Here is a 26,162-nt window from a genome sequence, read left to right on the forward strand (position 1 = left end):
GCTTGGCATTCCACTGCAAAAAAAAGACCTTTCCCTTCTCCTTTATTTACTTATTTTCATTATAGATTCATGGATTCCTTTTTTATTTAACATGTTATAGTCTATTTCTATCGTTATTAATTCTAATATTGTCTTGGATTTGACCAGCAGAAGTGTCTTCAGAAAGCTAGCCATTGGATGTCCCTTATTTTTTTTAGCACAAGATGTCCCAGGCTCATTCTCAGACTGTCGTTGCCCCAACCATATAAGCCACTTCTCCATGGAGGCCCAACTCTAGATAGTTTTAATACTGATAGGTAGAATAGCTATTGAGTGTGAGAAAGAAGATTCAAGGTGACTTTCCAAATTGCTGCTTGAACACCTGCAGGGATGAAGCTGTCATCAACTTAGATTAGCAAGACTGCTAGCTGCAAGGAGAGCAAGTATGTATGTGTATGTATGGAGGAGGGGAGATCAAACATTCACTTGAGACAAGTCAAAACATCAAATAGACAGCCAAACAGAGATGACAAACAGGCAGGTAGGTATAAGAGTGTGGGCTAAAGATATAAATCCTGATGCACAGATGGTATTTAAGCTAAGAGACTGGATGGGATCCCTAGAGTGAGCCCACATAAAGAGGAGAAGAAGATCAAGGACTAGGTAATGGATGTCTTCTTTGAGGAGACAAGGAATCATTAGAGACTGAAAAGGAATTTCTATAGAGGAGGAAAGAAAACCAAGGCAGTGTGAGGTCCTAAAAGGCAAGTGAAAAGAGGATGAGGAGGAAGATTAACTGAGTTAAATGTTGCTGAAAGCTGACTGCTGCTGTGAAGTAAGACAGCAGAGAACCGCCCACTGGCTTAGTGTGACTAAATATTAGAACAGAAGCAGCAAAGGTTAGGGGCTTTTAATCTGTTCTGTTCAATAACACCTCTTACATGTTGAGAACAGTTTATGGCCTGGTATAAATCCTCAATAAATACTTGTTTATTTATCGAATAAAGGATGAACACGGAGGTCATTAATGACCTTAACAAAAATAAGTTTTTGAGAGACAACTGGAGAAAAACCTTAACTGAAGTGGGTTTCAAAGAAGAGAGAAACTAAAACCTGAGTATCAAGAACCCCTCTGAGGAACTCTGCTGCGAAGGCAAGAGAAATGGGGTTCCAGTTGCCTGGGAAGACACAAGAAAAAAAAAATTTCCTTTAAAGATGAGAGGGGGGAGAAGAGCGTGTTTTATAGGGAATGAACCAACAGAAAGGGGAAAGTTGATGGAGGGGAGGGGAGACTTCCTACAGCTATGTCCTCAAGCAGGTGAGAGGACGCGCTCTAACACATATTGAACATAAGGCTTTAATAGAAGATAATTCATCTTGATAACAGGGGAAAAGTCTTGATAACAGTGGAGCATATGCAGATAGATGCTGGAAGGTGGTAGATTTAGCAGGGGGAGCCTATGGAAGATGGGCCATCAAATGAAAGTAATATAGGAGAAGGTGAAGGTATAAAATAGTCAGTTAGGAAAGTGGGACAATGAATAGACAAGGGAAATAAAAGTATGACTTAAGGTATGAACCTTAAGTTCTCAAGAAGTAACTTTAAAAGATTCCATAAATCCCTGGCAACTTATCTAAACTGTCCAAATACAGCAAATTTCAAGTACCTGTTGTTTGGAATTATTTACATCATTGCTCCCTTATACCAATCTAGAAGATGGCAAGCCAAATGTATGTAATCAGATGGACGCTGCTTAAAAAAATTCTCAAGAATCAGATCTTATTTCTTACTGGGTAACACTCCACAATTAACTTACTCCAAAAAAAAAAAAAAAGGCCATGGTGTAGAGGAAGACGACGATTGAATAAAGCACATTTATTTAAGAGTTCTTTTAAGTTTTTCCTCAAACTTTCACTGAATTGTTTTAATATGAACTCGAGGACTTTGAATGTTTCCAAACTAAAATCTGTATGATATTTTGCCTCTTTTCAGAAGCAATAATAAGTAGCAGTAATGCCTCGTATGTTTGTTTAAATCAACAGGGAAAAAGTTATGGAAGACATTATGAAAACAATTAAATAAATTTACCTGCTCCAGGGTGTTTAGCAATTATGGCTTTAGCCAACACCGTGCCTAGTAGTTTTGAAACTGAAATCCGCACATCATAATTGGAGCCTTCAAAGGATTTAAAACATAGTGTGGCCACACTGTCCAGGTCTGTACTCCACATAAAGACAGCCTCATTCTGAAGTTCAAGGAGACACTATCCAATTGGAAAAAAGAAATTAATGAAAAACAAAATATAAATGTCAGGTTGAGATATACATAAGTTGAAGAATCTATCAAGAGCTAACAAAAAGAATACACAAATCCAAAGTCTCTAAATAATGACTTCAGGGACAAGACAATACTTACTGAAAAGCCATAAAAACTACGCTATATAGAGCAATGTGTCCACAAAGACCCATTTTTAATTCAGTGGGGTATGAAAAATGTCTTTAGAAGCTATCTGTTGGCTATGACCAACTGTGAGACTAATTCCAACATAAACACTAACTATCTAACCCACTATGTTAAGACAGCATGATAAAAGCAAAGGTCACTTTCAAACAACACAAACCTTACAGGTAAATTTTACACACCCATAGAGAGGAGGGACAGTGGAATGGAAGGAATACTTGGGAGTCTGACAACTTGACCTCCCCACTTCTGACAATGTGCTGCTAACTACTTTAAGAACCCTGGGAAATTCACATAACCCTTGCAGCCTCAGTTTCCTCATATGTTAAAATGAGACAGTCCCACCTCAATACCAAAGTAGCAGCTCTAAGATCATGTAGCTGTTACTAGTGTTTTCACTGGGATTAACTGATTAAGTTGTCTTTATACTAATTTTTACAAATTCTGCATATTAGACTGTTTTACCTTTGCAGCAGCACAACGAACAGCCATGGATCTATCTGTTAAGCAGGATCTAGCAGCTTTATAAACATCCCTGTGGCAAGGCGTAGCAGCAGCTCCCAGTCCATTCAGTATGTTTTGCAGACTCAGCATAATCTCATAACGACCTTGTGACTACCCAAGAGGAAAAAATTTAAGGATCAGGAATAAAAATTCACTGTGAAAAAGAGCATTGAGCATCGAAATTTATCTCACATATTAGAGAAATAGTAGGATTTTAATACAAGCTAATCAACCTATTCTGACATTCAAAAACATGAAAAATTTCTATTTTACACAGTGTTTACTATTTTTTTAATGCTTCCTTTGGAGAAAAAAAAGCTTATGTATTTGGGTGCATCAGGTCTTCGTTATGGCAGGCAGATCTTTCACTGTGGAGCGAGGATGCTCTAACTGTGGCACAGGTTCAGTAGTTGAGGCACAAGAGCTTAGCCACTCTGCGGCATATGGGATGTTAGTTCCCTAACTAGGGATCGGAACTGAGTCCCCTGCCTAGCAGATTCTTAACCAATGGATCACCAAGGAAGTCCCAGTGTTCACTATTTTAAAGTGCTATTTGTATTAGTATATATTATACTTCAGTACAATACAAATTTCATAGGGTTGACATGCAGATTAAATGAAATTGTATGGAAGTACCAGGCATAAAGCCTGCATGTTGTTAGGCATTCAATAAACGGTTGTTATAAATGAGGTAACATGGTACAAGTGCATGGTCTGCCACCTACTAGCTACATGTCTTTGGGAAAATCTGTTTCTTTATCTGTTAATGGTTGTTGTGAGGATCCAATGAATCACTACATGTCATCACTGCAGATGGTGACTGCAGCCATGAAATTAAAAGACGCTTACTCCTTGGAAGAAAATATAACCAGCCTCGACAGCATATTAAAAAGCCAAGACATTACATTGCCAATAAGGCCCATCTAGTCAAAGCTCTGGTTTTTCCAGTAGTCATGTATGAATGTGAGAGGTGGGACTGTAAAGAAAGCTGAGCGCCGAAGAGTTGATGCTTTTGGAGAAGAGAGAGTCCCTTGGACTGCAAGGAGATCCAACCAGTCCATCCTAAAGGAAATCAGTCCTGAATATTCATTGGAAGGACTGATGCTGAAGCTGAAACTCCAATCCTTTGGCCACCTGATGCGAAGAACTGACTCATTTGAAAAGACACTGATGCTTGTAAAGACTGAAGGCAGGGGGAGAAGGGGACAACAGAGAATGAGATGGTTGGATGGCATCACCAACTCAATGGACATGAGTTTGAGTAAACCCCAGGAGTTGGTGATGGACAGGGAGGCCTGAGGTACTGCAGTCCATGGGGTCGCAAAGAGTTGGACATGACTGAGTGACTGGACTGAACTGAACTACTTAGAACAGTGTCTGACACACAGTAAATGCTCAGAATTGGCTCAGATGGTAAAGTGTCTGCCTACAATGTGGGGGATCCAGGTTCAATCCCTGGGTCGGGAAGGTCTCCTAGAGAAGGAAATGGCACCCCACTCCAGTATTCTTGCCTGAAAAATCCCATGGACAGAGAAGCCTGGTAGGCTACACTCTCCACGGGGTTGCAAAGAGTTGGGCATGACTGAACGACTTCATTTATTGGCCTGAGTATTTTAACTCAGAAGTTTAAAGTCTGGATTTAGATTTTAAAAGATCTGGGTATGAATCCTGGCTCTGAACCTTAGCAACGATGTGACTTTAAGCTGTTCTTACTTATTTCTTCAACTATAAAATGAGGATAAGGAAATTCCCTGGTGGTCCAGTGGTTAAGACTCTGGGCTTCCACCTTAGGGGGCACTGGTTCAATCCCTGGCCCGGGAACTAAGATCCCACATGCTACATACCATGCCCAAAAATAAATAAATAAAAATAAATACCATGGCCAAAAATAAATAAATAAAAATAAAACGAGGATAAGATGAATCCCATAGAGCCAGTAAATAAGCCCCTGTGGGGAAATCATTCACCATAGTGCCTAGCACACAGTAAACACTCAAGAAATAGTACCTGTTTGTATATCTCAGGAAGTTAAGGCTACTATAGGTAAGCTAACATCAATAACATTTTCATAGTAATGTTATTAATTTTTATTCAAAGGGGCATAATAGTAAGTAATTAAAGGTGGACATAACAAAATGAGTCCTAATGGGGAACCTAACTTTTTTTTTCAAACACCACCAGTTTCAAATACTGTCTATCACTATGGGTGTGTATCAAAGGTGGAAATCCCTTTTGATATTTCCAAAACATTGTGGTACTGATGAATCAACTAAGTCATAAAGGTTATAAAGTGGAGGAGCAATAAAATACTTAGCAAGAACTTAAAATTTTCTGACACTTAAAGAGTAATTCTCTGTTAACCATGAGCCCTAAAAAGTATAGCTTTATCAATGGAGCTAAGAGAAAAAAAAGTTTAAAGTGGACACACTTCAGTAAAAAAAAGTTTTTACAGACACATCCTTTTAAATAAAACCATGTTTATGGATGTTAACAATCTCTCCTCCTTAATCTTCTTCAATCTTTGTAAAAGCTACTACTGCTGAGAAGTAATCTGCTGAGTTGATTTTCTCACCAGTTTTATATTATGGATTTCACTTCTCTGTAAAGTTCTAGAATCAGTTACATTCTTCTTGAAATTTGGCATATTTTATACTTGAATTTTCCCATGTTTTATCCTGATATAGTTAAAGAAAGGTGTGTGACAGGCCTGCATTTTTACAAATTTTCTAGACTTCTTCAAAGTCATGCAAGAATAAGAACTAGTGTGATTTTTTCAATATTTAAAGGTGCTGAGTTATCCTTAAATATGAGGGACCAGATTTAAAATTTCTGATATACAAACTTACAAATGCTTTTTGTTATGAATCTCAAAATGTGATTGGTAAAACTTTAGTTGGCAAAAAATTACAGTATATCTTAGAAGTCTGATAAACACAAAGGATGTTTCACAATGGTAAATGATACCAACAAATCAGCGAGGCCAAGGCTGAGAATATATTCACCCCTGACGATTAAAAGGTCATCTGGGTCCTAGTCAAGCTTATGTCCTTCACACTCTTTCCTACTCTGATTTTATTCCTTACTCCCTGCTGATGCTGGCAGAATACTCATCCATCCGTCAGGTGGACGGTAGCTACCCATTATGTATCTGGACCCTTGGTGGCAAGCGCTTGCTCTGGTACTAGTAAGTAGCGTGAGATGGAAAAGGTGAAACAGAAAGAAGGAGCAAGGACGGGTCTGCAAGAGAAACACCTTAGTTTGTGTCCACTGGAATTTATCCGAATACACAAAATTTTACTGCATTATTGTTTTTCTAATAAAGATTTAATATACAAAGTATGTAGATGCACTACCTAAAAATATGTCATTTATGGATATATTTACATATATACTATGTATGCTTGTCATAGGTAAGGCTCTTTTATTAGCTCAAGAAACTATAAAATCTGTATTTACCTCTGCACTCTTCATAGCTTTGAGAATATTCCCCACTGTATCAGTAAAGGTGTTACCTAATATTCTACCCAACTTCTTGTACAAGGAACCCAAACACACCACAGCAGCGCTGAAATGACATTTCAATTAGAAATCAGTCAAGAATGAAAAAACAGGAAAAAAAGGATCTTAGGACATGCAACGATGACTATTGAATTTTATTTTTAAAGGATAAATTTCCCAGAATCTACTCCACTGTTAAGTCATGAGGAATTTCATTGGAGTATCAAATGACTACGTTTTCAATATAAGAATGTTACAAAGATGTATCTTCAACTAATCTAAATCTCAGCCCAAAGATTCCATTCCCCCAAATTTTTTAATAGAACTGAGCTTCATATGTTAGATAATCAAAGACAGTCTTAAAAGAAAAAGAACAGTGCTCACATTAAGTCTCAAAATTTTATGGAAAAGCATATTCTATCATAAGCTAAAAATTAAATCAATAAAAAAATTTCTATAAAATTAGTACTGTGGAGCCATACATCGTAAATAGCCTTCTCTAAACAACAGGTGATAAAATGAACTGAGTCCTACGGAGACAGAAACTTGGTTGTTCTTTTAGGATCTTAGAAAAGTGTTTTTCTATAAATTTACTATTAATCTTCACTACTAAGAACTAATAAACTAAAAGAACATCCAAAACATGAAGAATTTAACATAGTTGTTCCTTAAACACTCAACTGCTAAAATATTAATCAGACAGTTTTGATTCCCAAATCTAAGCTTCAAATGTCTCAAGTTTTTAAAAGAACTGTTTCTCAACGGGAAAATATTAGATCTTTTCAAAAGCTACATATTTTTAAGAAAATGAGGAAAACAACTTGCATTCATTTTCATAATAATTATCAAGTAGTTTAGTTCTTTTAAAAAAATTATTTTACTAAAAAGAGTTGATTTACAAGGTTGTGCTAATTTCTACTATATAGCAAAGTCTGAGTTCTTTATAAAAATGATACAACAAAGATCTCTTATACTCAGTTTCAATATTAACTTACAGTTTAGTGGGAAGATAACTCGGAGAATCATCTTTGCTTCGAATAAGTTCATTACATTTATCGATTGTCTCATAAACAGAGAACGTGTCTCCAATACTATAAAGAAGGGCTAGATTCTTAGCAAGGAGTTTACGAGTAGGAGGCCCTGGGGAGCTGTTGAGCAAAGACAGGAGCTGTTCCACAAGAGTCTTCTGTTTCTCCTTTACATCACTCTGCAAATGAAGTGAACAAAGAAGATTCTCATCAATGCAATTACATGTACTCCTCTCATATGATTCTGCTTTCATGTAAATAAGAACTAACCAAAAGCCTCTAGAAAAATGAAAAATTATTTTAACTAAATATTACAAATAAGTTGGTGGCATAGTTATTACACCTCACAAGCAAGCAGTTTGCTGCATTGCTCATATCTCCAGAGAATAAATTCTGGACCACAATATACTGGAGTCTGTGAACAAAGACAAGGGTTCCATTTTTTTTCCTTCTTCTTAGGTTTGAAACGTAGAACAAATTTATATCTTAACTAGCACTTTTTAGTTCTTAAGTCCCTGCCTGATATATATCTGCATCAGTGAACAACCTATCACCAGAGCTGACCTTTTGACAGTTACCTCTTTTACTTAGACCTTTTTCTAAGTTTAGCGCAATTTTCTTTCTGCAAGCTTATGCATGTAAATGCCATGCCGTGACTCCATTTTACTTATCTACTCTCTAAAAAAGGAGAACAGAATATTATCACAGTAGTAACGGTATTCAGATGCTTCCTGAGGCTTCAAATTTCACAATAAAATACTTGTTAATTTAGGCTATGGATCTTTGCCATTTATAAATTCTAAACGTCTCCATGAGTAGTGTCTTTGCAACACTTTTGCATTATGTAAGGTATTGTTATTCTGTGGAATACCTTTATTTTTAGAAGATATATAGGAAAGTATTTAGAAATAAAGCAGCAACTCACATGGCTCTGTAAATCAATTAAACTTGGCAAAATGTCAACAGTTGTTGAATGTAGGTAAAGGATAAGAATGATTAGCTTTCTTCTTTGTAGTACCTATTTTATAAACTTTAAGAGAGAATATGTTTACTCGAAGACTCCTCAGCTCATATTCCCCTTCAAGAGTTCACATCTTTTTTTTTAAAAAGATGAAACTTTAAATAACTGAAACTCCCGTAACATTATTTAGTGCGATACTGTTACAGGATGTCATGCATATGGAGGGACAAAGGTAAGAAGATAACAATGATGAAATTTAACACACTGTGCTCTGTAGTTAGTTTTTAACATATCTGAAAGTAATATTATAAATATTGGTTAATTTCTTTCTGTTCTTTTGAGCAGAAGAAACCTACTAGTTCATTGTAAAATCTTATTAAGGTCTAACCTTCGAAAGCTAATTTAGGTTATGTTGGACAGAACAAGAAAAGTAGACCAAAGGAATTAAACATTATCTGGCACTTAAAAAAAAAAAAACCTTGTAAAACAGTTTTTGCAATTTTACTCACTCTGCTGGTTGCAACCAAGAGCTTCTCCAAATATCTCAACCAATCAAAAATAAACTCTGCCTTCTGAACTTCACCCAGTTGATTGTATGCTTCTTCATTCAGCAATAAGCTATGAGCTAATTCCATTCCTTGCAGAAAAGTCTCCTAGCTGGTCACGATTCTTCTCATTAAACTTTAGTCATATACCTATAATAAAGGAAAATAATATTTTAAAAGAAGAATGAAAAGGAATGCAATCACAATACTGGAAATCTTCCACGGAAAAGCACGAAGCATAAACGGAGACATCTTTCCTGACAGCCCTAAGGTGAAACTGGAAAATTCCCAATAGTAAACTTATTGATACAAAACCCCTTTTTCAGAGAGTAGATAGGCAGAACAGAGTAGGATCATTGATACTCATATGTTAAAACTTGCCAAACAGGAGACATTTCATTAAAATTTTGAAAATTTTACAGTTAAGACTACTCAAGTGTGAAGACTTTCAGTTTTCTCTGTAACATAAGCAGTTTTTTACTAAAATGAGTTGTGAGTACATATTAACAATTACCAAATACCTAGACTTCCTATTATACTTTACAGTAAAGCTTGAGGTCTCCCAGGGCCTTTGCCTCCACACATAACCTGTCACTTACATGGAGATCCAAGAGAAGGAAATGGCAACCCACTCCAGTATTCTTGCCTGGAAAATCCCATGGACAGAGGAGCCTGGCAGGCTACAGTTCACAGGGTCTCAGAGTCGGACATGACTGATCAACTGAGCACCAAGACTTGAGCGAAGGGACTTATTTCCATTAGCATATGTTTCTCCAATCTAATAAAGACACTGCCCGAGGCTAGGAGTTTTTAGGAAAAATCCCATCTCAACCACTACAGATAGTCTCCTTATCTCTGTGGACCTTGTTGTGAAAGCAAACTCTCATGTTTTTAAAGGCATTTGGACAGATGCCATCCAAGGACTGTAGAACATTATCTGCTATGACCCAGATCCAATGCAGCCTTCACTTCTCTTGTAACAAATAATCAATAGAAGAGGTTTTGTTTTTAAGATTCATGAGCATCTCCTGGGTATACTCTAGTACCTTTCTAGAATATATACACAACATATAAGCATGTGGGTAAAATGCATACACACTCACTCATATGCAAATTTACAAGATGGCATTTCTGATTACGGATTTTTTTATTTCTAGGTGCATGCTCAAGTATATGGCAGTAAAACAGTATGTCTGCAACTCATTTTCAAATGGTTAAGTACATCAATTAGCCATGAAATATGGCAAAATGTTAACAGATGAATACTGCAGGTAGTATGTATGTGAGCGATCATTTTACTATTCTTCAATTTTTCTGTATTTTTTAAAATATTGCAATAAAAAAGTTGGAAAAATTATTTAAGAAGAGAAAATTTTTAAAAACATAAGCTGGCTTAAAAACAAATCACACTACTACTTCCAGGAGTAACAGCTATCATCAAGAACATTAAACAACAGAGAAGGTATCATATACATATAAGGTGGGTATATCTATCCCATACTGAAGTATAAAAAATAACTTTAATACATTATAAATAAACCTGTTAAGCTAAACAGAAACATGTCATTCGAAATGCACAGAAATACAAACAGAATGCCATAGGTAATTAAACTAAACCATATAAAATACATAGCTCATATTCCCCCTAAATAAACCTCAAATCTTTTGCAGAGAAGCCAGTAAGATGTGGACTTCCCAGGTGGCACGCAGGTAGACATAAGAGACATGGGTTCAATCTCTGGGTTGGGAAGATCCCCTGGAGAAAGGCATGAAAGGTATTCTTGCCTGGAGAATCCCATGGACAGAGGAGCCTGGTGCGTTACAGTCCACAGGGTCACAAAAAGAGTCGGACAGGACTGAAGCCACTTAGCAAGCACGCACGTGTAGTAAGTAGAATTAGAAAATCAAATGGGAGACATGAGGAAGGCTTTTCTTTCTTTTTTCTCCTGGAGAGTTTATGGGTATGAAATTACCTAGACTATAACACTGTAATAATTGTGATATAACTGAAAAGAGCCTCTTTAAAACACAGTAGTTGCAAATTGATGAACTGTTGGCCAAATTTCACCTGCAGTATACATACTGGGGAAAACACTGGTTACTAACATGTAAACACAAGATTTTACACAAAAATCTGGGTCCATATCCCATAGAGCAATGAATGACTGAATCTAAGGGCAGCAGAGACTCTCAGGCAAGTACACTTGCCGCCTGGACTGCCTTATTCATTTACATTATTTGCCAGCTTCCATGGGTATTCAAGTTTTCAGCTCCTACTCTTTCTTTACCTTACTTTCGCCCTCTGGCTTGGGCAAGAAACCCTCCTTTTCTTTTTTCAATTATCAAAGTGAACTGATCAAAATATGCACAATAAAGGTAATAAACACTACAGAAATAATTTCCAGAAGAAATCTAAGTATACCAAAGGAGAAAAGCAAGTTTGTACTCAATATCTGCTATTATGTGAGGAAAAAAAAAATAACCTGAGTACCACAGAGAAAATTTCTTGTAACCACCAGGGCAAGTCAAAACCCTATCTTAAGAATCAAATTACCCTTTTTAGAGGTCATTAGGACTGCTGAAGAGACATTTTTTTTCCTTAGGCAGAAGCAATATTGTGGTGTAAAATGATCTATCAAGAAGCAAAATAGCTAATACAATGCAGTAATAAATAATTCAGTAAAGAGTTTGAGATCATAAGCAGGGCATAAAGTTTATCCCCCATGCCCTCAATACATTCTTCATTATAAATTACTCTTAGAAGTAGACAATTCACACTGGTAATCCCACATCCAAACCTCCAAATCTACAACGGCCTCTGATCTCCACATATGTATTATCAATGACATAAGTAAATGCACTTCGCAAACAACAGATGTTCCTGCTCTAACCCTCAGTGTAACTTAAGGATGATGAGGACAAACACAGTCAATCTACTGTATGTTTTAATTCAACTACAGCCCAATGGCTATACATACTGGGAGAATGCTTGCCTAATTTTTCTCTTATTTTCCATTTTTATGCTTCTTGGGGGAGGTTACAGAGTGATTAATTTATTAAAAGTGAACACATATAACAAGGTATTTTTCAAGGTACAGGTATGCTACTTGAAAAAAAGATTTCATCAAACCACTGTACCAACTATAATGCCAACCATTATTTTTGACAGATGCTAATTATTACTGATCACTAATTATAGTTCAAGCACAGCTCTAAGAGCTTTAAATATTCTTAAATAAGTTGCAGAACTGTCCATGGGTAGTTATTTTTATTAGAATCATTTCAAGATGAGGAAACTGAGGCACAGAGAAGCTGAGTCACTTTCCTAAGGTCACACAGAAAATGGTCATACACTAAAGCAATGTAAGTCGAGATATATGCGCTTCAACCACTATATACTATGCTGCCACCCTTTTATCCAATCAAGCCTATCAAATACCTTGAAGCCAGGCATTTTATTCATTCATTCATTTTTATTAAATATAGTTGATGTACAATATTATGTTAGTTTCAAGTGTACTACATAATGATTTGACATTTACTAACATTTGAAATGATCACCATATCTACAAAGGACTTTTAGGGAACATGCTATTTTGGGGAACATTATTATTTTGAGAACATATGCCATTTGGGGGGACATAAATGCTCAAGTTTATGCAGGGGGGAAAATCTTCTTCATATTTTTGGTCATTTTAGTTTCTTTTTTTTTCATTTTAGTTTTTTAAAATAATTTATTGTATCATTTTGAAGAATGCAAAGAGAAAAAAAAAATCACAAATAAAGAGACCCCCCTCAAACACAAATAAGACAGGTTTGTCAAATTGGTTACTTCTTTCTTTCCTGAGCAATAAAAGATCAATTTACAAAATGAACAAGCCATTCAGTAGTAAATGGAACTGAATCTAGAATGTATCAAGCAGTTAAAGTTTCAGAGTGTCTCAAATTTAAATTACTTTTCTTTGCCTCTCAAGTCTTTAAAAGACATCCCAGCAGCTTCAACTCGGCCTGCAGCTTTCAGTTGCTCAGTTTTGTTTAAAGAGCCTAGAGTAAAAAAAAAACAAAACCAAAAAACCTCTCAAGAGTCTCCCATATTTCAGGGTACACACATATATCTTAAAATCTATACCTTTCAAAACAAACAAACAAAAAAACCAAAACATTAATTAGCTTTGCTGGGGAGGGAGGAAACTTTCCTCTATCCTTCTAGGTTTTTCTGAATTCTGGTCCAGGAATTAAATTGACATGGGACAGATAAACAGGAGAAAAAATTCAATTCCAGACATAAGGAACCCACCACACAAGAGGATCAAAGACCCCAGACACATGAAGTGTTGAGAGACAGAAAGGTAAAATGAGGTATTATGCCACTCTAAGCTGAGGGAGCCTGAGGCTTCAAGGACAGAACAGTCACAGGATGACTAAGCGGAGTAGATGTTCGGTAAATGGATGTTTGCTCTGACAGAGATGGGGCTACTTAGAAAAAATTTACCTCCAATAACAACTCCTGAAACAAGTCCCCAGTTTAAATTATTCTAAGTAGTTAAGGGAGGACAATATTTTCTCTTGAACCCATGGGTTCAAAAGACTCCTCATACAAAAGTGACACCTTCTGGGCAGCTCGATCTGAATCCCACAGATTTAATCTAAAAGAAGATGGATCATTTTTTACTGACCTAATACTCTCTATGACCTGTGATTTAGGCTTTGCACAATTATAGGTTACAAAATAGGAACTCACAAATTACACAGAGCATTAGGTCATAATTAAGATGTTGCCTAAGGAAGGCTGCTCCTGGTAGAAAGCAAATCAGGTCTTTTTGTCACAGTACTTTAAATATCCCTAAGCACAGTCTTTCACTGGTTGTAGAGCAAATCAAATATTAAAGCAAGTCACTTTTGATTCCAGAGTTAATAGTTTCATCTTGATGATTTGAAAATCCTATCTGCATCCTATTTTTTAAACCTGAAGCACCTTGCTTCTTCCTACAATAAACTATTTCAAAATTTACCTTTATAAAAAAAAATCCTTCAGGAAGTCTTTCATGATTAATTCCCCTATTAATACTGTCTTCGCTTGGTACAGGATTTCTTTTATTATAGATATGCTTCATAAAGTGTTGGGCTTCTCTAGCCATCATTTAAATTGTGAGATGCTCCTAGTTATTTTTCTGATTCAAAATGTTAGCAATGATTATTAAAGCAGTAGCATTGTGGGTAATGCTATTTTCTCTAGTCTCCAAATTTTTTATGATTTTAAAACTTTTAAAATGAAGCCCTTAAAAACCAATAAATAAGCTGAACTTCCATCGATTCCTTACTTTTATAATTCACAATACCATTTGTTAGCATCATCTTGGTAACACAAGTGGGAAGGACATACCTATTACCTGCTGCAGTTAATGGCAATGCCTTTCACTTTCCCACTAATTCCCAAATCACAAACTGATGACAGTAGCTATTCTTTTTCTTTTCAAATTTTATTAATTTTTAAAATTTACTTATTTTTAATTGGAGGATAATTGCTTTACAATATTGTGTTGGTTTCTGTCATATATCAACATGAAATTAGCCACATGTTCCAAACCTCTTGAACCTCCTTCCCACCTCCCACTCCATCCTGTCGCTCCAGGTTGTCACAGAGCACCAGATTTGAGCTCCCTGCATCACACAGCAGATTTCCACTGGCTGTCTTAATTTTACACATGGTAAGGTATATGTTTCAATGCTCCTCTCTCCTTTTGTCCCACTGTCTCCTTCCTGCTGTGTCCACAAGGCTGCTCTCTGTCTGCATCTCCACTGCTGCCCTGCAGAAAAGCAACTATTATTCACTGAGCCAGGGACTTTTTAGGTGCTTAATTTATATCATCTCTAATCATCACAGGAAAGAAAGCAAGTATTACTGGTCCCCACTTTACAGAAGAAAAATCTTTGATGCCAGTAAACAGGAGAGATGAGAACAAACCCACGTCTCTTTGGCAACAAAGCTCATTCTCTTTCCTCAGTGCTAGGAAACCTTTCCATCAGAAAAAGAGGGAAAACAGCATTTTTGACATTAAGACTTAAGGGACAAAAAGTGCAGGACAAACAGAGCATGGCGGTGGAGGTGGGGTCCTTACTTTATGTCTGGGCTCACTCTCTACCCATTTCCCCAAGCATGTGTGCATGCTCAGTGTCCACCTCTTTGTGACCCCATGGACTGTGGCCCGCCAGGTTTTTCTGTCCAGGCAAGAATACTGGAGTGGGTTGCTATGCCCTCCTCCAGGGGATCTTCCCAACCCAGGGACTGAACTTGCGTCCCTTGCAGGTCCTGCATTGGCAGGTGGATTCTTTACCAGTAACGTCACCTGGGAAGCCCCAATATTTCACCCTACACCTTTCGGTAAATCACAAAATCAGTTTTACCTCCCAACTCCTTCAGGGACAAGGGTCAAAACAATTAAAAAGGCAGTGTTGGGAAAACAGCAAAAGGAAGAACACAGATGAGGTAGGTAAACTGTTAAAAAAGCTGAGCATGTCAAAATAGTAGACCTATTACAAATAGATTAGTGGTTCTCAACTCTGGTTGCTTTTAAAAAACACAAAGTTTTTTGAGCCTAAACCAACTTAACAGAATCTCTGGAGGCTGAGGTGCTATGATAATGGAAGTTTTCATTTAATCCTCACACGGTGAGGTGACTAGGTGACTAGGCTGCAGCTCCACCCACTCCCTCAGAATCATCCCTCTGCTGGCTAGTCACCCCTATTGTCCAAACGGAAAATCACGCCCAGGTTTTGGACCAAGAGCTTGTGAGAAGCCCACACCCTGTTTCCTTGTGTCTTTGACTTCACTTTGTCTTCCTTGTAAAAGGCTGTTTAACTAAAAATAACCAAATGCTTTAAAAAAAGAAAACTAGCACCATTCATCTACAAAGAATACTGAAACTAGATAATATAGATATTTTAATAGCTGATAAGTGTCCCCTACTCTCCTATAATTCATTTATTACCTTGGGTAAGAAAAATTTAACTTATTATTTTTAGATAAACCCAAAGAAACTGAAATTGCTTTAGAAAATAGCAGGAAAATGACAATGAAATTCAAATCTATGATATTACTTGATATGAACTTAGACTTTCTAATTCTCTGTAATAACTCTAAAATAAACCAGTTGTCATTAGTCAAATATTAAAATGCTAAGTGTACAATATTAAGCTCAGTAAGAATTTAGTTTAGCTGAGTGATTCAGACTTTCTAATTCTCTGTAATAACTCTAAAATAAACCAGTTGTCATTAGTCAAATATCAAAATGCTAAGTGTACAATATTAAGCTCAGCAAGAATTTTGTTTAGCTGAGTGATTCAATATATGTACATTAAATCTAAATATTATAAATGCAAAAATTTCACAGCCAAAACTGAGATTTTAGAAAAGTTGATAGGTCTATAGTGACAGTACAAATAGGTTCAACTCTTTTGGAAAATATAAAGAAGCCATAAAAACATCAAAACCATTTGACAAAAGCATGAGTTTTTGAAAATTTGTGCCAGAGAAAGGAAAATGAAAATATCAGAAGCGTAAGCACTGATTAGAGCATTATGAGAGGTGAAAACTGAAAACTTCCAAGTCCATCATTAGAGAAATGATTTTGACATTTTCAGACACTATCAGGTTCTCATTAAAAACTGTGATTATAGAAACTACAAGTGCATACATTTTAACAGGTTAACCTATTGAGAGCATCCCCACAGGTAAAGCAGAGTTTCCTAAAGAGTGTTGTGAGAACAGTAGTGAAAAAGAATGAGGAAATGAGGATTTGTGTTGTGTGTGAGGGAACAGAATCCAAATCTTTTTGGGAAACACCAAGTTGGCAGTCTTCCTTTCTACAGAGGGTCTCCACACATGTGATATATGTAATGTACATTATAGACTGCCAGAAGGGTGTGTGTGTGTATAGCACTTGATGTTTCTCAGCATCTTTTAAGTACTGACCTTTGCCCCACTTCTACCTTTTTTATTCCCCCTGCTGGGAATCCTGAGAACTCAGTGTTCTATAGAGCACAATCTTTAAATACTAATCACTAGAGACCACTATATTCAAAAAAATTTTTAATTCCCTTTTAGTTATACTATGATAGGATTTTTATAACAAGTAGAAGAATATGTAACAAGACAATGTCACACTTCTTAAAAGTAGCCATTTCTGGTTAATATTTTGGATCAAATTATCTAACATTCAGAATTCTAAATATAAACAATCTTTTCTTTTCTATTCCTGGAAGAAGAGTAAAGAAAAAGGAATCGTTTTAATTAACCAAATGATTTATCAGTTCACATAAAAATCTGTGTTATTCATAACTTTCAACCAAGTTTCACACCACACTCCTTGAGCTAAAAATGCCTTGTTGCACCATAAATTTTAATATTTGATTTTTGGAATCCTGAATACAATTCCCAGAAAATCAATTTAATTCATGTTTCTTAAGTCATATGACAACATGACCCAGGCACCCAGCACTAATAACCTGTTTTACGATATAATGAAAATACATTCAGTGTACCGAGATTCAAAGAATGCTTCCTGCAAATATGGTAGAAATGGTGAGAAACCTGCTTCTCACCACTGTGTAATACAAATCAGCTGGAAAGGCAGATACACTCAACTCCAAGAACTGATTAAGGAGCACATCCTATAAGACAGAGAAGCTAGAATGGAGCAGGAAAGAAACAGGAGTAATACAGAAATGGATAAAGAGAGGTGAGAAAGGGCCTGAAGTAGGGATGCAATTTCCTTTGCCTTCCTCCCGTTTTCTTCTCAAGTGCTGCAGATTACGACTAAGGATGGGAAGAATGGCAGAAGCAGGATTCAGCGAAGGAGACTGCCAATGGGGCCTTCTGGAATAGCCTAGCTCTGGCAATTCTCCTTACAGATTACAAAAGGGAAAACCTTAGAGGGTAAAAGGAAGTATGGTGGGCAGTGGGCAGGGGACTCAGCAGCAGAACCAACTCTAATAAGGCAATGATAGGAAAAGAGACTTAACATTTCTTCAGGATTTCCTTACTAGAACCTTTTAATTCACTATCTCATTTAATCTCCCTACTACTGCGGTAGTTGAGTCACTAAATCGTGTCTGACTCTTATGACTCCATGGACTGTAGCCCACCAGGCTCCTCTGTCCATGGGGTTCTCCAGCCAAGAATACTGCAGTGAGTTGCCATTTCCTTCTCCAGGGGATCTTCCTGACTCAGGGATTGGACCTGGGTACCCTGCATTGCAGGCAATTTCTTTACCAACTGAGCTACCAGGGAAACCCCTCCCTAATACTAAAACTTAGATATTATCATCCTCATTTTACAGATGAGGATAATGAGTTAAGAAATATGTCCGAGATTTAAGGGAAGAAAGAAGTGGAAGAAAGAAGGTAATGCCTACACCTGTCTAGTTTCAATGTCCATGCTCCTTCAACTACTTCATGCATTCTTTTCATACAGTTTCTAATCACTGACAGTTACTGCCATGCCCACTGAAACATCTAACCTTTACAACTTTGTTTTTCTTATCAGTTCACTCTCCTCTTAGGTCTCCAGTACTTCGAGGCTTTTTGATAAAATGTGAGTTGTACTAGACACATCGACTTCCAGAGGGCCCTTCCCACCAAGACAGCAAATCCCTAACTAACACTAAGACCATTAGTCTTCCCCGGGGGCTCAGTCGGTAAAGAATCTGCCTGCAATGCAGGAGCCTTGGGTTCGATCCCTGGGTTGGGAAGATCCCCTGGAGAAGGGGAGGTCTACCCACTCCAGTATTTTGCCTGGAGAATTCCATGGACAGAGGAGCCTAGTGGGTTCCTCCATGGGATCACAGAGAGTCTGACACAACTGAGCGACTAACAGTGTTAGCTTAGTCCTTGGCTATTCCTGACAATTTTTATCACTCTTCATTCCACAAACCAACTCTTCCACCTTCCCCTGGGATGAAAGATTTCACTCTGGACACTTTGGAGTACCAGAAGGGAAGTTTTAAAAGAGAAATTTTACTCTAGTATCTCTCACCACACTCATCTGAAAGTCACTATCGAAGCAATCTCACTATTTGGTACCTAGCAGAGAATTCAGTAACAAGAAGTAAAAAAACAAACCAAAAAAAAAGTTAAAAAAAAAAGATACACAATTAATTGTTTCAAAGATCATGAACTTTACTGACATTAAGTTTCTTGTCTCTTGGGGCCTGTTTACTCTTAGTTTACTCTAGACATGACTAATAATCCAGTTATCTGGATTCTAGTTGGAGTGGGGTAGAGTCCCATATTAAAAGTGAAGGAGCAAACTAACTGAGAGCATGAAGAAGCTGGAGCAGGCAGCTAACAGTAATGGAAGAGACCAAAATACCATTTAACATAGATACTTTAAAAAGCAGACAATATGGGGATACTTAGTTAAGAGTAAAGTGCATAAGATGCCATTATTCCTCCAGCTCGGCAGAGGACAGGAATCCTTGCTCAATTTTCCAAAATATCACTGTATTTGTGCTCAAGTAATCTGATACCTAGGACTTTCTAGTTTAGTCATTAGACCCCACCTGCTTTAGAATCCCCTCCTTTTCCCCCTTCTAACTGTTCATTTCATGGCTTCTATCCAGGTGAGCACTCAGAGTCACCCTCACTCCCACTATGGTCTGACATCTTGGATTTTCTTCACGGTTCCCACTTCTAATTTACAACATATCTTAGGAAGTGCCTGGCCCAAAATTTAGCCACAGTTCTGACCTTCCTGGAGCCCTACCTGAGGGTTTTTTGTTTTGTTTTGTTTTAGCAGACTCCCTGCCAGATGCCTAACTGGGCTCTTAACTTCGCAAGTGTAGCTCCCTGGAACAACTCCATTATTCTCTTGTTTTCCGGTTGCCATCATTACATCCACCCAAGTAATACAGTGAACACACCATCTATTAACTCTAACCCCCAGCTGGTCTGGGGCAGCACTCCACAATCAAACTCACTTATATTTCTGCAGCAAAATATAAACATATTCACAGAAAGGTAGAATAAATAAAGACTATAAACAGTTTCCTATCAGATCAGGTCATGTTCCGCTGCCAAATGAGTTAAGAAAAGTGCCTTTTGGACTCTGTAATTATGCTTAAGGGATTTTGTACCTGTATACACTTCTCTTTTCTGGTTTTGCTTTTCAGATTTCCTCCCAAAATATCTTAAAAAAAAATTTGTGCTTTTCAATGGGTAATTTCAACTTCCTAATAATTTTACTTACATAAAAATAAAAATGTATTGAATAAGTAGGTAATGTTTTGACTAAATATTTAATACACAAAAACATGCATAAATTCAACATACAGAAATCTACAAGTGCAACAGAAAAGAATATAGACAGATGTTGTAATATATCCATAGAGAAGCATAAACTAAGAAAGAAGTACATATATAAAACATTTTAGAGAAGTTAAAACCATGGTTTCAAAATTGGCAAAAGTATATACTCTGGTTTAAACACTTAAATATCACCTCATACAACTTTACCTTCTTTCCTGTCACATAATTAATTCTAATTTCTTATGTAGCATAAACATTATGCTTTAACATGACTACATTATGTTTCTTTTCTAAAAATATTTATTTTTTAAGTTGTTACTATTAAAAAAAAGAAGTTCAAACATGATTCAGAACAATATGCTCCAATTTCAATCTTGTGTATCTGTTTCAACGGTTCCAATTTCCATTTGGGTCTTACTGTAGATATACCTTTGACTTCATGCTCAGTTACACTGTGAATAATTTTCTGTCTAGTCTTTTAATCAATGTCACTAGATTCATGGTTAAAAAAAAAGTGTTTTAAGTAAAAATAACTGTTACTTGTGAAAAACAGAAATGATACGTTAAAAAGAGCTTACTAAATTAAAAAAAAAAGTCCACACCAGATCCAAATTAAAACTAGGAGTTATAAAGTTGTTAGAAAACACACAAAAATCCTTCCCTTTCTCTAGCCTTCCAAAAGGCGAGAAATGCTGAAATTAAAACTTACTAAGTAATTATGACTGAAAAGCCATGACCTTTTCCCATCATTACACATCTAGGACCCAGAAGCATTTATAGGATGCAGTAGTTCACCCGACACAACAAAAAAAGTAAGAAAAAGAAGAAAAACTGAACTTAACCTACTTCCTCTCACAAAAGGTACCGTGACTGAGAGTTTGTGGAGTTCTAGTCCAGGGTCAGGAATTCTTTCCTGTAAAAGACCAGAGAGTAAATACTTTAGGCTGTATGGACCACACAGTCTCTATCACAACTACTCATAAACAATACATAAACAGCTATAAATAGATAAAAGAGTGTGGTTATGTTCCAGTACAACTTTACGACAACCAGCAGCAGGCTGGATCTGACGCACAGCCTGCCAATTACTGACCCCTAGTGTAATTCCAAAGAATTTAATACTGCAACTAGACAAAAGATTCAATTAAATGATACAAACAAGTCTCTACTAATTCCTCAGGCTTCAGCTAATTCATTTCTTAAAAGAAATTTAATAACAGTTTCACACTCTCCTTAAAATGCAGAAATGCTTTTACCTGAGAGGACTAAGGTCCCACTAAGGGGCTGTTCAAACCCATTAACTATACTGTGGATAGTTAATGAAAGAAGAGTCAATGAAGTCTTTTTTAAAAAAATGTCTATGTCTTTAAACTGGTTAATCAGGATTTAGAATAAATGAATCTCAGAGTATGAAGAGAACGAAACACCTAAAGACATGGAGAGTTTAATCTTTTATTTTACTCAAAAGATAACTGAGAAAAGTTCATGAAGATTATAAATTGTCTCAGTCCTCTTTTTGAAATAAAGCTGAAGAAAGGAAGGTATGTGCATTGTCCAAAGACAAAAATTCTTAAATTTTTTTCTTAGAGAATGTATTATTTGCGCAGTTTTTCAAAAATTTTAAAGTAGTTTGGCTATATGTTTTCTGTTACTAAAGTCAGATATAAAGATAAAAAGAAAAGAAGAGAAAAGTAAGCTAAGATCCATAAACAGTAGTGGAGGCGCTTAAGCTAAAATTCAGGTCTGTTGTCAATTCAGGAGTCTTGTAGCACTAAAGGTTTCTATATAAATAACTACTTTTTCCAACTGTCCCTATTCTTATGTTTATAAACCCTGCCTGCTACCCATTTCAATAAAGGGGGAAAAAAATCCATGGTGTTTAAAATATAAGAAAACCATCGGCTTCAATACTGATCTAAAATCATTTTCTCAAAGACATACTTTCTAAAACGTTTGCGAAACAGGACAATTCTTTCCCCATCCGCCTAATGCCCAACTCCAAGGACACTTCTGCTTTCTTTCCACTTTAATCTCTCCGTAGTATTTTCTCTGACAAAGTTCTGAACCATACTTACGGGTCCCCCTTTTCCCTCCCTTTAACGTCTTTTCTACGCTCTAAGTTTCTTAAGAGCGCTCAGCCTGAACATAAAAGGCGCTGAGTATCTGCTGAATAAATGACAAAGAAAATGGATGTAAAATTATGACCTTTCAAAAAAGAGCTCAAATCATCTGACAGACACTATTCGACTTGACAGTTATGAAAATCATCTTGCCAGAGGTATGCATTACTGTGACTAGTATCATAAAGCGCTTCTTAAAGTTTCCAAAGACTTTACAATCCCTTCCAATGACGTTGTGCTGACCAAGAGTAGGGTAAGAAATGTTTCCTTGTACTAAGCAAAAGCTAGCCCGGCAAAGGCTCGCTTTCCTTGCAAGGAAGGACTATCCAGTATCCAGTCTCCACTGCTTCAGGAAACCCGCCTCCGCGGTTGCTCGCGGGCGTCCGGAGAACCTCGCCCGAAGCCCGGGTTGGGGCCCCGCTCCCAGCCAACCCCCGACGCTGTGGGCGCCGCTAGGGCGGATCCGGGGAGCGGCGCGCCGACTAGGCGGGCTCCGACCTTCCGACCTTCCCCGCACGCCCGGGGGCTCCAGCCCGCGCGGCCAGAGTCCACGCCTACCTGTTGTGCTCCGGTGAAACACACTTTCCCAGAGCCCAGGAGGAAAGACCGGCTGCACTGGCCATTCGGCCGTCCCCGCGCCCCTCTACATCCCCTCCCCGGCAGGCTCCGGCCCCTACGGCCAGGACATCTAATCCTTCGACCCGTTCCTGCTCCCGGGGTCCTAACTTCCTCCACCTCTTGGCTGCCGCGACCACCCCGCGGACCCCCAAGCAGCTCAACTCACGGTGCAGGCCCCCGGTGTGTGTTTCTTCCCCGCCGGCAGGCAGCCCGGACACCGCCCCCTCGAGCCCGGAGCCGCCTTCACTCCTGGGATTCCCGACTTCTCGCCCCCGGCGTCCTCCCACCACTCAGCGCCCGTCCCAGCCCAGCCACGCTGTCTGCTCCACAGTGCGGCAGGGTAGCGCCGGGACTTGCCGGCGGCGGCGACTGCGAGACAGCGGGGCGGGAGGAGCTCGCGCGGGGCGGGGCCGGAAAGCTCGGAGCCTGGAGCGCGGCGGGAGCCAGCGATTGGGAGCGCGCCCCGCACCGCATCGCCGATCGAGGCCCCGCCAGCCGGCCGCCGAGCTATCGAGCGCCCACTCTGGCAGGCGTGAGTGCTCCACCGCCGAAAGAGCGATGGAGACTGCGGCTTAAGTTGAGGCCAGGGCAGCAGCTTTGCAGTCCGGAGAGCTTGGTCACACCCATTTTTGTTTCTACTGCCAGCCAGAATCCTCTGGAACAGCCTTCAGGCATCTGAAGTTTAAAACACGACTAGAGCCTGGGGAAGTTCAGGCAGGCAATGTAGGTGGGTGGGTGTAGACAAGGAAGGGACCCTAGAGAGCTTTGTAGTCTTACAGCCCGAAACTCTGGGGCCTGGCTCAAAGTCACACACCGCAGTCATGGCCGAAATTGGGATTAACAACCTCTTGGCCCCCAATCAATTGAGTCTCTCTAGCATACTCAGCATTTTGAATCTAATTTTGCAATTTTTATTCTGAAATAAGCGCAAAGTGTTGCTAGTATAGAGAACATTTTTTCTTCCCGAACCATTTGAGATCTCAGTTACTGAGAGGGTGCCACATTGTCCCTAAATACTTTGAAGTTGCTCAGTCGTGTCCGACTTTTTGCGACCACATGGGCTGTAGCCTACTAGGCTCCTCTGTCCATGGGATTTCCCAGGCAAGAGTACTGGAGTGGGTTGCCATTTCCTTCTCCAGAGGATCTTCCCGACCCAGGGATTGAACTCAATCTCCCACATTGTAGGCAGAAGCTTTACCGTCTGAGCCACCAGGGAAGGTTAAATATTTTATATGTCTTCCTAATAATCACATGCCTGCTTGCTAAGTCGCTTCATTAGGAACCAACTCTTTGCGACCCTATGGACTGTAGCCCACCAGGCTCCTCTGTCCATAGGATTCTCCAGGCAAGAAGTGGGCTGCCATTTCCTCCTCCAAGGGATCTTCCCAAGCCAGGGATCTAACCAGCATTTCTCCAACATTGGAAGGTGGGCTCTTTATCACTGGGGCCGCCTGGGAGCTTCAGCTTCAGCATCAGTCCTTCCAATGACAATCTTACTCAGTCAGTCAGTCAGTTCAGTCGCTCAGTCATGTCAGACTCTTTGCGACCCCATGAATCGCAGCATGCCAGGCCTCCCTATTCATCACTGACTCCCTGAGTTTACTCAAACCCATGTCCATAGAGTCAGTGATGCCATCCAACCATCTCATCCTCTGTCAGCCCCTTCTCCTCCTGCCCCCAACCCCTCCCAGCATCAGGGTCTTCTCCAGTGAGTCAGTTCTTCGCATGAGGTGGCCAAAGTACTAGAGTTTCAGCTTCAGCATCAGTCCTTCCAGTCAACACCCAGGACTGATCTCCTTCGGGATGGACTGGGTGGATCTCCTTGCAGTCCAAGGGACTCTCAAGAGTCTTCTCCAACACCATAGTTCAAAAGCATCAATTTTTCGGCACTCAGCTTTCTTCACAGTCCAACTCTCACATCCGTACATGACCACTGGAAAAACCATAGCCTTGACCAGATGGACGGGGCGGCAGTGAGAAGATACCCCTCGTCCAAGGTAAGGAGCAGCGGCTGCACTTTGCTGGAGCAGCCGTGAAGAGATACCCCACGTCCAAGGTAAGAGAAACCCAAGTAAGACATTAGGTGTTGCGAGAGGGCATCAGAGGGCAGACACACTAAAACCATAATCACAGAAAACTAGCCAATCTGATAACAGGACCAGTCTTGTCTAACTCAATGAAACTAAGTCATGCCGTGTGGGGCCACCCAAGACAGTTGGGTCATGGTGGAGGGGTCTGACAGAATATGGTCCACTGGAGAAGGGAATGGCAAACCACTTCAGTATTCTTGCCTTGAGAACCCCATGAACAGTATGAAAAGACAATCCTAGACAGCATGTTAAAAAGCAGAGACATCATTTTGCTGAGAAAGACCCATATAGTCAAAGCTATGGTCTTTCTAGTAGTCATGTAGGGATGTGAGAGTTGAACCATTAAGAAAGCTGAGCGCTAAACTGATGCTTCAAATTGTGGTGCTGGAGAAGACCCTTGAGAGCCTTGAACTGCAAGTAGATCAAACTAGTCAATCCTAAAGAAAACAACCCTGAACATTCATTGGAAGGACTGATGCTGAAGCTGAAGCTCCAATACTTTGGCCACCTGATGTGAAGAACTGACTGATTGGAAAAGACCCTGCTGCTGGGAAAGACTTCAGGCAGGGAGGAGAAGCGGGCAACAGAGAATAAGATATATATTGGCATCACCGACTCAAAGGATATGAGTTTGAGCAAGCTCCAGGAGTTGGTGAAGTACAGGAAGCCTGGCGTGCTGCAGTCCATGGAGTCACAAAGAGTCAGGCATGACTTAGTGACTAAACAACAATAAGACTTCTCCAGTAGTTACTTTTTTCCTCTTTGTAATGAGTAAGTTATTTTGTGGGGTTAATTCTTTGAAACTATCTTTTTTCTCATCAAATTTTCAATTAATTTATTTCTATTAGTATAAATTCAGAGTTTCCTATTTGATTAAATGGGTGATAATCTGTTTTTATCATTGTTTACTTTGGTGTTCAAAGTGTCCCAAGGTTGGTCAGTGGGATTTACCTATTCACGCTGGCTCCTATGTCTTTGTATGTTTCAAATCCTTTCACAATGTATTGTTGTAAAACAATTTTTAAATACAGAAAATTTGAAAGAGTTTTATATA

The 26,162-nt window shown here is 38.7% G+C and overlaps 1 protein-coding gene across 4 annotated transcripts in view; it reads right to left on the reverse strand.

Moving 5' to 3' along the window:
• HEATR5A (HEAT repeat containing 5A) overlaps nucleotides 1–23,421 on the reverse strand; it is a 93,987-nt gene extending 70,566 nt beyond the window's left edge. For 3 of the 4 annotated variants that reach the window (XM_065905842.1, XM_065905841.1, XM_065905838.1), the window contains exons 1-7: nucleotides 23,185–23,421; nucleotides 21,127–21,193; nucleotides 8,941–9,126; nucleotides 7,438–7,649; nucleotides 6,401–6,509; nucleotides 2,906–3,055; nucleotides 2,069–2,243 (exon numbers count right to left, since the gene is read on the reverse strand). In XM_065905842.1, the coding sequence (XP_065761914.1) occupies nucleotides 2,069–2,243; nucleotides 2,906–3,055; nucleotides 6,401–6,509; nucleotides 7,438–7,649; nucleotides 8,941–9,066 (772 nt within the window). In that variant the 5' untranslated portion in view covers nucleotides 9,067–9,126; nucleotides 21,127–21,193; nucleotides 23,185–23,421. Of the gene's footprint in view, nucleotides 1–2,068; nucleotides 2,244–2,905; nucleotides 3,056–6,400; nucleotides 6,510–7,437; nucleotides 7,650–8,940; nucleotides 9,127–21,126; nucleotides 21,194–22,958; nucleotides 23,066–23,184 lie in introns of those variants that run through there. The other variant, XM_065905839.1, reaches the window with a different exon arrangement.
• Between the last annotated feature and the right edge of the window lie 2,741 nt (nucleotides 23,422–26,162).

This window comes from Muntiacus reevesi, chromosome 15, assembly GCF_963930625.1.
Source record: "Muntiacus reevesi chromosome 15, mMunRee1.1, whole genome shotgun sequence".
In the NCBI taxonomy this organism is placed as follows: Eukaryota; Metazoa; Chordata; class Mammalia; order Artiodactyla; family Cervidae; genus Muntiacus; species Muntiacus reevesi.